At 34.8% G+C, this 13144-nt stretch overlaps 1 protein-coding gene across 2 annotated transcripts in view; it reads right to left on the bottom strand.

Annotated features, from left to right (window-relative positions):
* The window catches only part of CSMD3 (CUB and Sushi multiple domains 3), a 1180343-nt gene that overhangs the window by 52007 nt on the left and 1115192 nt on the right, over window positions 1–13144 (bottom strand). For both annotated transcript variants that reach the window (XM_004607658.2, XM_055125482.1), the window contains 5 exons: window positions 11358–11531; window positions 10979–11164; window positions 8486–8659; window positions 7111–7293; window positions 1242–1418 (listed from right to left, as the gene is read on the bottom strand). In XM_004607658.2, coding sequence (XP_004607715.2) covers window positions 1242–1418; window positions 7111–7293; window positions 8486–8659; window positions 10979–11164; window positions 11358–11531 — 894 coding nt within the window. The remainder of the gene's footprint in view (window positions 1–1241; window positions 1419–7110; window positions 7294–8485; window positions 8660–10978; window positions 11165–11357; window positions 11532–13144) is intronic.

The following is a 13144-nucleotide window of genomic DNA, read 5'->3' as shown; positions in this document are numbered from 1 at the left end:
GTCTGTTTTGTATAGACACAAGAAGACAATATCATGTTTTTATAACTTGGGAATTAATTGGCCTCGAATATTATTCCCTCCCAGGCCTCTGCTTCCTCCCCTTAAGCCTCAGTTGCCCTCAGTTCCTAGCACCCCAAAGTAGGTTCCCCGACGTGGGACAGGAAGGATCCAGGGCAAGCGGTGAGTTATGTGCTACCCTGGCATCGAGATGGGCCTGGCCAAAGTGCCTAATTCTGAACTATAAGTTAAGAGCTTGATCATAGACAAATGCTGTCATGATCCAATAGTAATTATGAGACTGGGACCCTGCCAGGTATAGGAAAGACTGATCTGGCCTGAGCACTGTAGTCTGAGATTGAGATGGCCCCAGGAGAGCAATTCTATAAGCTTTAATGCATCTCTTATTGTGTCTATACAAAATAATTAATATTATGAATTGTTATATGTTTGCTGGCTGAGGAGAAGAGAAACACATTCATGGGACTCCGCCCTTGGGTGATCCTCCTGCTGAAAGAAAATTAAGTCCTAGGAGAAGCATCCCCTAAGGGAAAGGAACCTTACCCTATTGATGGGGACCACACCTATGTGTATGCCCCAACCCCCTCATGCTGTGGAGATTTAACTAGGCTGTAAGAGTGGGTTGGGGGGCCAGATCCACGGGGGCCAGATCCACGGGCCAGATCCAGAGATCCAGAGAGAGACCGAGAGCCGGGAGAGAAGCGGAGAAAGAGAATGAAATAAACTGATCGAGCAACTAGTCTGGCCTTCTTCCTTCCGTCGCCTGCCCTTGACCGACGGCACACACAGTGGGTCTGGGGCACCGAACGTGGGCAGTGAGACAGAGCCGCCCGGAGAGCCCGCGAGTGCTCGCGCCCCTCGTCAAGCCTTAGTTTTTTACGTGGATGTATCTGGAAAGTATCATTGCTGAGCGAAATTAGCCAGAAGGAGATGGGCAGACACCGATATATCTCTTCTCTATTCTTAAAAGTATTTTCAGTTAATTTTAATCACACTGATTTTCTGTGTTCTTTTTACCCCCGGCAATTTATTAACTTGATAAGCAAGCTGTTCATTTCAGTACATTTCTCTCTAACCACAGTGCTATTATGATCATTCAATCCTAAAGACAAAACATCTATTCAAGAACTTTCATGATTTGATTAATCAGAAAAAAAACTCATTAAAATGCTCAAAAGTATTTAACACACAGCTACTAGTATTTAAAATCCTTTTGAACTTACTTGTACAATTAGGCAAAGTTCCAGACCATGTTCCATTGGCTGTGCATTGTCTAACTGAAGGTCCAGAAAGAATATACCCTTCCATGCAGGAATAAATAACTGAACTAGAGAATGTTGTGCCATCAATCCGGAAGACTTTTCCATTGGCTGTTGTTCCTGGGTTACCGCACTGGACAGCTATGAAATGCAATGGTTATTAATGTACATAAGTGGATTGATAAATTCCGAAACTCACAGAAGCAATAAAATTCTTACAATAAGCATTGAACTATTTTTATAGTGGCTGAAATTCAAGATAAACTTATATTGATTTTATGAGTTCAATTACAGGGATGCAAATCATAAAACAGTTATTTTTTAAAGACTTTTGTTCAAAGTTTCATAAAAAATTAATAAGGGAATGATGAGAGAGTTTTGCCTTTGGGTCCCATAAAATCTTTCACAAAAGAATTATTAATCTTGTATTAAAAGCACTCATCTAAAGCTAGGATAAATGTAAAAATAAAATACAGGAAATTTTATTACATTTATTCTTCTAAGAACGCAAATATAAAATACATAATTTAAATATTATAAGAATCCATGAATTTTTGTTTAGTTTGGCCATACCCAGCCGTGTGCAGGGCTTACTCCCAGCTCGGCACTCATGGATCACTCCTGCCAGAACTTGGGGGGATCACATGTGGTGCTGGAGATTGAACTGAGGACACTAAGGTACAAGGCAAACTCTCCACCTGCTCTACTAGAGTTTTGGCCCCATTCATAGATATTTTCACTAGTGTAAGTGCAGCAGTTTTGTGTATTGAAACTTTTTGTTGGGAGCCACACCCGGCAATGCTTGGGGCTTACTCCTGGCTCTGTACATGGGGGCCACTCTTAGAGTTGCTTGGAGATCATATAAAGTGATGAAGGTTAAACTCAGGTTGGCTACATGAAAACAAGTGCCTTACCCACTGTACTATCTCGCCAACCCTGTTTTAAAATTTTAAAGCTACTTCTGAGCTTCAGAGTAGGAAAAACAAGTTAAATAAAAACAAAATAAGTAAATTCTAGAACAGGTTAACTTTTCAACACTTCCAAATTAGGAATCACAAAAAATATTCTCTTAATAAATATTACACAACATGATTTTCCAGTAGAATTATTTTATTTTATTCCACAAACATACATTAAATTATATAACATATAGGTATATAGGGGTTCAAATATCTTTTAATTTTCCTACATTTATAATCATAAATAATGGCTATTACAGAAAGTACTATCTTGGTTTCATCTCAAGTTTTTAGTTTGCGTTTCTTATATTTCACCTTTCACCTGTATAATGAGTGAATGTGCGCAGATAGGAAATGCACATATTTTACACATATACCAAGAGTAATCTCTATGTAACATTTTCAGCAGAGCCTTTGATATAAAGAACATTTTCATGTCTTAGTTGTCAAGTTCAATAACCTGTACCACATCCATTGTTAGTGCTTACCTAAAAAGACAATTTGTCATATTTGCTATGCATCATGATCCAGTCTAGACACAAACCAAGAAAAATTTTAAAAGTATCATCCTTGCTTTAAAATGTCATGAAATTTGCAGCTTGCAATAGAGACTCAGTCTCAAACTTGCACAATAAATCAATACAACAATTTCTCTAAGCAAAGTGGTTTCAAGATATGGACAAATCACACTGTCATTCTTGTTTTCTCCTCTGTAATTTCTCCATATCTTTAAACCTGGAGCATTTTAATTTGACTACAAGTAGACACAATTAAAATGATTTCAAAATGAAAAGAGGTAAGTGCATTATCTATTCTGAGTGATAATAGCTACGGACATAAAAAATAAATAAAACAACACTCCCGGTTCGCTGCTGCGCGACCTCGTATAGCCTATTTCTCCCTCGCAGAGAACCTGGCAAGGTACTGAAAGCATCCTGCCCATATGGCAGAGCATGGCAAGCTCTCTGTGGCATATTCAATATGCCAAATACAGTAACAATGATGGGTTTTATTCCCCTGACCCTGAAAGAGTCTCTAATACGGCACCGCTGGGAAGAACGAGTAAAGAGAGGCTGCTAAAATCTCAGGGCTAGGACGAATGGGGACATTATTGGTGCCTGCTTGAGCAAATCGATGATCAACAGGATGACAGTGATACAGTGATACAGTGATATCAAAGACTCTGCTTCTTTAATACTGACAAAGTTTATCATTGCCTACTAACATAGGCCTCTTGACACTTTGTAGTAGCTGAAAAGCCATCATTACTTTTCAAAAGGGGGCTTTAACTTTCTCTCAGAGGCCAGAGAGAAAGCTCAGTATTCAGATCCCATATTTTTGATGGAGGAAGTGTTACTCAATCCTTGTACTATATAGTACCATCAGCACCACCACAATAAAACAGAAATTTTCCCAGAGCACTGCCAGATATCAACACCAAAACAAAAGATAAAGAAAATATTTATCCGATGTTAATATGTTCATAACAAACAGTCATGTACTCTCAAAAACCAAAACTATATAGAACACTTAAAAGCAACAGAGGTCTCTGATGTTATATGTGGAGAGTTTAGTAACCCCAAACTTACAGAAAATCAAAGCTAAAGTTAATGTCATGCTTATCAACAGAGCTATTGCTTAGGTAAATTATGAAACATATTTTTGAGGTCATGTCATGGTAGAGGCTATGGGCTATTCCCAACTCTTGCTGGGGGAATGATGCAGTGCTGAGGATTGAACTTGGGATTTGGACAAGAAAATCACATGCTCCAGACTTTGAATTATCTCCTGAGACCTGTTTATACGTTGCACCTTAGAAGTTATGTAGAATCTTTTCTTTTGTAGGTTGACTCTTTTGCTTTTACATATTTTCTGTTCCTTTGTCTCGTCAGCCCTAGAATCTCTTTTCTAAATTGATTTGCATGCTTTTCATTAATGGGAAAAATATGCTGCTGTATTTTCCACAACCCCCTGTTTTTTTTTGTAATTCATAATATAAGTGCACATTAGCAAAAAATAAGTCAACAAAATATTGATTTCACCTATATAATATTTTGAGATGAAGTTAGAGATAGCTTAGATAGTCCACGTGCAATCTGTATCATTAAAGATGTGTGCCTATTGAAAACATATTTGAAAATTTAAGCTATTCCCTAGTTTTACTGGGTTTTGCTCACCAATTTTGTTCCTTAAGTCATGTCCTATAATAGAAACAAATTTGCTATTTTCTTTTAACTCAAATGATTAAATTGCACCAGTTAAAAAAAGATATCTATCTTTCCTACAATATGGATACTAATTTTAAAACATAATAAAAAGTTCTGTTATATAAACAATCAACAAATTGTGTCATGATAAGGTACACTGAAGACAAAGTTGGCAAAACCCTGTACAACAATGAAGCTAAAGGTATCTTCAAAGATGAACACCTCTGTCCAAGCAAGTGGAAATAGAGATAAACAAATGGGACTGTCTTAAACTAAGAAGCTTCTGCACCTCAAAAAATACAAGGACTAAAATACAAATACAGTCTACAGAATGGGGAAAGATATTCACCCAATCCTGATCTGATAAGGGTTTGATATCAAGGATACACAAGTCACAGGTTGAACTCTACAAGAGAAAAACATCCAACCCCATCAGAAAATGGGGCAATGAAATGAACAGAAACTTTCTCAAAGAAGATATCTGAACGGCCAAAAGGCACATGAAAAAATGCTCTTCATCACTAATCATCTGAGAGATGCAGATCAAAACAACAATGAGATATCATCTCACACCACAGAGACTGGCCCTCATCCAAAAGAACAAAAGCAACCAGTGTTGGCATGGATATGGGAAGAAAGGGACTCTCTTTGCTGCTGATGGGAATGTCGACTGGTTCAGCTCTTTTGGAAAACAGTATAGGCGGTTTTCAAAAAATTAGAAATTGAACTCCCATTTGACCCAGCAATACCACATCTGGGAATATATCCCGCAGAGGCAAAGAAGCATAGTAGAAATGACATCTGCACTTGTATGTTCATTGCTGCACTGTTTGCAACAGTCAAAATCTGGAAAAATACCTGAGTCCCAAGAACAGATGACTGGTTAAAGAAACTCTGATACATCTACACAATGGAATACTATGCAGCTATTAGAAAAGATGAAGTCATGAAATTTGCATATAAGTGAAATGAGTCAGAAAGAGAGGGAAATACATAGAAAGATTGCAATCATCTTTGGAATATAAAGTAACAGAATAGGAGACTAACACCCAAGAATAGCAGAAAGAAGGACCAGGAGGTTTGCCCCATGGCTTGGAAACTAGCCTCACATATTGAGGGAAAAGACAGCTTAGGAAGAAAAGGGAAGACCAAGTAAAGGGTGTTTGGAGGACCTGCTCAGGTTGGGAGATGCATGCCGAATGTAGACTATAGATAGAAAATAATGGCCACTTAATGCCACTATTTCAAACCACAACAACCAAAAGGAGAGAGAGAGAACAAAAGGGAATGCCCTGCCACAGAGGCAGGGTGGGGGAAGGATGGGATAGGGGTGGTGGGAAGGATACTGGGATCATTGGTGTTGGAGAATGGGCACTGATGGAAGGATGGGCACTCGATCATTGCATGACTGAATGCAAACACGAAAATTTGTAAGTATGTTACTGTACCTCACAGTGATTCACTGTTTTAAAAAATAAATAAATGAATGAATAAATAAATAAAAAAGTAAATAAATACACAGAAAAATATGTCATGAAATATCAGTTGTGAATATCCTATTTTTAAAATGCTTTTTTGGGGGATATACAGCAAGTAAACTTCATGAATACCTCTGCCATTTGAGTTTTTAACACTAAAGTCATCTCAAACAAGACAATGGAAGCACTAGGATAATTTCTCAGCAACATTTCACTTTCTAACCAAATGTATGAAGTCTTTCTTTTTAAATTCTGAGTCAGTCAACACAATTAAAAAGTTAGTCATCCACAAGATTAAGAATGTTAGTCACCTACGAAGTTTTCTCTCTCTCTTTTTAAGATTTTATTTCTACAGACTTGAAAATTAAAACAGGGTTTGTAACATTCATACTGATGTTCCAAAAACAACCTTTTTTTCTGCATTAGCATTACAAATAAATTGGAATAGAGGGGGGAAAATCAACCATATATTTTTGGTTTTCAATGTTATTTTGGGGGTGGGGAATGGGGACAAGATCACACCCAACACTGCTCAGAGATTCCTTCTGGCTCTGTGCTTAGGAATCACTTCTGGTGCTGACCAGGGGACTGTGGTCAGAATTTGTCAAATACAAGTCAAGTGCCTTAAGCTCTGTATTATCTCTCTGAACCTAAATAATTAATTAAAAAAATTAAATGGAGCCATATTCACTGGTGCTGGTGGTAAGAAGGAAATCTGATATGCCTAGTGATGCTCAACCTCTCTCTGTTGCTTTGCCTAATGTTTCAGTGCCTAGCAAGTAGTCCAGTGCTGTGAGTACACAAGGGCTACACCCAATGGTGCCAGGCAGGGGACATAATGCACTGGAATTTAAGTTCAGGGCCTTGCACATGACTCAAGCCATGACTTGAGTCCATTGCTTGGCTCCACCACAAATCTTTTGAACAAGTCCTTTTTTTTTTTTATACAAATGAGCATATAAACACAAACACTGCAGTATATAAATGGTCCATGAGAGAGATGTCCTATAATTATTACCTAGTATAGTTCTCTTATAGGAATATGTCAGTAAGATTTGAATACCACTGCTTCATTTTCAAGGTTGAGAAAGCAAAAATCGATAGTAATTTCACAAGTAGTAGTCAAGGGAATTTAAATACACTGTGAGGTGAAAATATATTTCAGTGTGTCTTTCCTCTTTTACATTACCTTTACATTCTGGCTGTTTTCCAGTCCAACTGCCATTAGCCAAACATGTCCGTTCTTCAGAGCCATGAAGGATATAACCAGTATCGCAAGCAAAACGTACAGAGCTTTTGGTTCTAAAGTCACTTTCCTGTCTAGAACCATGACCAGGTGTACCTGGGTCTCCACATGTTCCAGTAGCATCACCTGCAATTCAGTGACATTCAAGATAATATTTTAATAAACATTTCCAAATGCATAATTGAGTCCAAAATTCATGTAGGCACTGATTTTTGTACATGCTGAGTATATGTATATGCTAAGTTGACTAAATAACAATTCACAGCTGCCTTTTTATCAAAAGAAGTCTACAAGAAAAGACCTTTTGCAGAGTTTGGTGGTATTTTCTCTCTCATTTGGAAGCATTAAATAACTTATAGCACATTTTATTAGTATTTCACTAACCTGATTAAAAAACCCAGCTAGCAGAAAATTTATAACTAAATTACGGGCTCGTGTGATAAAGAATTATAAACCTAAAATTAGAGCCAAGAATTTGTTTACTTGCAAGCTTTTCTCAAACTTCACTAATTAATGAAAATCTTTTTGTTCTTATTAGAATTTAGTGTGCTGGGGAATGTAACAATATTATACTTCCTAGATCTTAACATTTCAGATCTCTGTAATTTCTACCACTGACCACTGACCAAAGATGCACACATAACATACAAAGATATAAAATAAATTGTAAATAATTAAGCATTAGACATGCCAGGCTAGAGTGATAGTACAGTGGGTAGGGCATTTGCACATAGCCAACCTAGGTCATTTGTTCCCAGGCATCCCATATGGTTCTCTAAGCACTGCCAGGAGTGATTCCTGAGTACAGAAGTAGGAGTAATAATAGTCACACTGGATTTTAAGGAAGTTATTTTATTTTCAAATGTCTGCGTACATTTTGTTTGCAATTAATATCAGTATACTAATGCATAGTTATGCACATGAAAGAAAGGAAAAATTGTCCTTATGTGTGTAAGTTACTTATCTGAGTTACTCCAAGAGATTTACTTCTCATTAAAATAAATTTTAGGGGCTGGAGCAATAATACAGCAATTCCAGTCTCAGGAATGAACAAGTAGTTACAAATTTCAGGAACTAAATAATCATTTTACAAATGACATTATGGTGGAAGAACAAGGTAAATCAACCCCCTAATAAGCAATTAGCATGGTCCTTTAAGCTAAATTAAAGAGAATGGAGGAAATATGGATAAAAATCAAGACAGAGAAATAACACTCATACTCACTACTCATCTAGGAAAGACATACTGTATCGATACAATGAAAATTGCAATAATACATCATTTCCAATACACATTGTCTAATTTTTCTAGTAGTACCTGAGCAATGAGGCTGTGATCCACTCCAATGGCCATTTAACTGGCATGTCCTTGATGACTGGCCTAGAAGCGTACGCTTTCCTGAGCAGGAATAGTGAACAGTGGACCCAAAGGTATACTTCTCACCAGAGAGGACTGCATTAGGAGGAACGCCGGGGTGTCCACAGTCAATCACTACAATACATAATTATTCGATATAAAATTTTTTTATATCTCCTATCGAACAACCTGTTCCAATGTTTTATGAATCAGAAGCAAATTATATTCCTATATATATATATGCAAATAGGACTCAAACATTCCATGTAAGGAATGAGATTCAGAATAGAATTAAAAAAATGTAATGTGGAGTTCATGTCCAATTCAATCAGCTTAATCAATGGCTGAATAAATAGCAGTACTCCTAAATTATTTAAAAAAAATAAAATGGGCATTGCAGTTGTAGAACAAAATCTGTGAAGTTATTCGCCCTAAGCCTGAGATTAGCAGCAATGTTGTAGGTAAGCAGAAGTGGGTTGAGAGAATATAAATCTTTAGGTGAAAAGTAATAAGGGCACTTAAATGCAGATGTGTCTAGATCTGAAGCATGTGTGTGCCTGTACAAGGATATGCAAGGAAGGAACAGAAGCAGATTGGGAAAGCAGAACAGAGGGAGCCTTATCATATTCAAAATAGGCCCCCACAAAATTTAAAAGGAACTATGAAGGTAAAGAAGAGGAATTTAAGATGGATCTGTGAAATACAACCTAATGTGCCATCTAGAATAATTCAGTTTCAGGACATTAATTAAATAAATTATGTTGAAAAAATATCCCGTTGCCTGTCAACTAACACACTCTTAAAGCAGAACAGAACATGATGTCAATATATTACAATACTTTTTAGAAGAGGCAGCTTTGGAGCTCAATGCATGTCCCTACTCATCCATTGAAAGCTGAAATATTTTTTAGTGTAATATCACTCTAGAGTATTAAATAGCACACAGAGGACATGAACTCTATAAAGAATATAAGCACTTAGCCCACTGCCAAGGAGAGCTATAGGAAATAATGAAAATATTTTAAAAAAAGCAAAGGAGACTAAAGAAATCTGAAGTTCTTATTTCATGTGTTGCAGAACATTTTAAAATTGAATGTTAAAGTCAATGTCCAAACAAGGTACCCTCAGTTCTTTTAAGTCAGTTTATAAAAATAAATCAACTACATTTGAAGCCCTAGAAATGACTAACAACTCTTTGCATAGAATCCAAAAATTTAACAACAGTGCCATTTTATTTTTATATAATTCAGAAAGATAAAATATCTATATAAATTTTACATTAGAAATATTAAAAATGCTTCTATTAAGTACCATACAATAATCTTATAATCTAGCAATTTTATATAACCTAAAGTTATTTACACAATGAGTATTGATATGCTACTCCTTCAATCCATAGATCATTTTCCCCCTCTCATGTTCAAGATTCATTAACCTTTTGAGATATATTTATACTTGAAACACATCAGTTAATAGATTTCTTGAACTCATGTTCACTTGTCTATATCTTTAGGTAATTTCATCTTTGGTAAATATTTTTCTCACAATTCCTGTTCATTAATTTCAACGTCAATAGTTTTATTATAGAATATTTACATAATAAAATATATATTAATAAGTATTTTATAATATATATTCTTAACATCTGTACTGGCATTATTTATTTTATTGCTCCACTGTAACATATAACAAAATATGCTTAAGTAACCACTGACTTAAAAGATGATATGAACATATAATCACATATATTCACTCATGGCATTCATGTATAGATGTCTGTATATGATAGTTAAGTGATATTTAAGATGAATATGTTTTAAGTAATACCTTTTTAAATGTGCAGATATTTTGAGCCCTAGGATTTGATCACATTGAGTGATTTTAACATTAAATCTAAATTGTTAATACAAAAGGAACTTAATTTTTATAGAATTATGATATTGGAAATTATAGTAGATAATAGATAAATACAAAAGAAAAATGTTTTTTTAGAATTTAGAAAAATATTTATGGAATTATGAATTTGAAAAATGTCTGGTGTTTGCATGCTATGTAAACTATCAAAGTTTAGGATTGGAGTGAAAGTACAGTGTGTAGGTTATTTGCCTTGGATTCAGCTGAACTGGGTTCCATCCCTAGCATCCCATGAGATCTTCTGAGCACTTCAGGAAGTGATTCCTGAGTGCCAAACCAGGAATTACCCCTGAGTATTGTTGGGTATAGCCCCCAAACCAAAATAAATAAACAATCAAACTTTGAAATCAAAGAATAAGGTATTCATCACATTAAGCTAATGAAAGTGGTATCTGATTATTAAATTGGTAAAATATGAAAGGTATAGTTTCAAAATTAAAACAAAAAATTAATATCCTTCTTTAGGTATTTTACAAAAACAATAAACATCTAGGTTTATTGTGACAAACACTTAAGATAGAATTCACATTATCTACTTACTGATACATTCTGGTAAAGGTTTGTCCCATTGTCCATTTGGTTGACATATCAAAACTGAAGAGCCAAATAAGAAATAGCCAGGATTGCAGTCATAGAATACCACGGTGCCATAGGTAAAATTTCCGTGTTCAATTTTACTTTCTCTTTTGGAATTGGCTGGAATTCCAGGATCTGAACAGTTGACCACTAAAAAAATGACAGTTTGAAAGGTATGATTGAAACAAGATAACTCCTACACTGATTTTCTTCAGAGAGTTAAAAACTTAGATTCAGCAGCAAATTAAAACAAATAGACGAAAGATTCCAAGAACATTTGCATTTCATGGATGAAGTCTATCATGCACTTAATTTTTCTTATTGGAAATAAACTGGAATATACCTTTACACACTGGGGGAGGATGGCTCCATTGTCTGTTGGCCTGGCACTGTGCCTTTGTTGGTCCTTGCATCAGATAACCGATATTGCAAGAGAATGTGACCACATCATTGAAATTGAATCCGTTTCCACTTGTTCTTCCATAAATTGGACTACCAGGGTGACCACAACTAATAGCTAATAGTAAGCGAGAGGTGTTACAAAACAGAAATAATGCCATCAGTTATCATATAACAATTGAACTATTAATTATTTCAAATGTCAAATAATCTAGAGAAACTCTTATATAAAAATAAATTTAAAGTTAATTTCCTAATGCAAAAGTAAGGCAAAAAATAACATAATATGAATAGAATAGTAAACAAACGTATTTAAAAATTGTGATGATTTTATGTTCAAAGTACCTTTCCATTCTTTTAATATTTTAGGGTAGACTACTATAATTTTAGTAAATCTGGAAGTTACTGGAATTCATGTTATTATTTAATAGAAGAAAGAAGTTAAACTAGATACATTTTTTTCTAGCTGTTTAATACTTGAAATAACTTGAGGGAAACATTTTGTATTTAATTTTAGAATGGTTTCCTATGTATAGGATATTGAAAAGCAAAAAAGTGATTAAAGAGTAAGTTGTGAACAACAAAATTACCCAAAATAATGTTTTTAGAATTTTTACCCTTTTAAAATGCCAATTTTCTTTATATAAACTGGTAAACTTTAAGGCTTATTTATTTCACCATTTAAAAAAATAACCCAATTTTGTTTGAAAATATCAATAGATGGATAATGTAGATCCTTTGAGTGTTGAATTTCTGATCTAGATTTTATGCAGTGCGGCCTTTTCCCAAATAATCTATATTTCAATGAGCTGCTTTATTGCATCATCTCACTACATTTATCAGAGCAACTCTGTAATTGGACTTTGTGAAAGAGAATAGTTGCTTTTAGTAGTTTTGAAATGACCCAAGAGCAATTATTTTTCAGCTATATTGTTAATGTCAACGTACTCATTTGGAAATTTAACTGTGTCTTATTCATGTTTAAAATTATCAATAAAGAAACCAGTTTTACTCCAAGGTCTAATTTTCATTTATGACCTCAATTATTCAACAATAAAAGCAGTGGTATTAGCTGGTTATATTTGATTAAAAATGAAAAGAAAAAATTAGCCAAGCAAAATGTCATTCTCTTTAAATTACTAACCTTTGTATGTGCCTATGAGCATATGTACACACACGCAGAGACGCACATGCACTCAATGACATATACACCTTAAAAGTTTAATTTAAATCGTTAACTATATGCTTTATAAATCATTTAAATTTCAGTACAACTAAAACAAAATAGAACTTAGAAATGTAGATTTAATTTGTCACAGATTAAATATTTCCTGTGAATCCACACTAAGCATTTGCATTTCCGTTTATGATTTTTGGGAAGTACCAAAATATCTTTCCAATGATTCTGTAATGCTGTAATTCAACATATTTACAGTACTTATTCTCTCTTCATATACCAATAGAATGTAAATGTCAGTTAATGAGGAATGAACATTATGAAAACATAGGAAATATATGAAGAATGGAATTTTTTAGTGCAAAATAGGATAAAATGAGATTTAAAAAATGCATTCTGCTGGGAATTCTGGGGAAAAACAAATCTGGAAGTTATTAGGATTCATGTCATTATTTAGTAGGTGTGGGTTGTCATTGTGACAGTGTGCCCAGCTTGCCCAATTGAAGCCCAGAGTTCAAATTTCCCACCATCAAACATGTAATAGGCACATACAG

Source organism: Sorex araneus, chromosome 2 (genome assembly GCF_027595985.1).
Source record: "Sorex araneus isolate mSorAra2 chromosome 2, mSorAra2.pri, whole genome shotgun sequence".
NCBI classification, from domain to species: Eukaryota; Metazoa; Chordata; class Mammalia; order Eulipotyphla; family Soricidae; genus Sorex; species Sorex araneus.
This window is presented reverse-complemented; position numbering and strand designations above follow the sequence as displayed.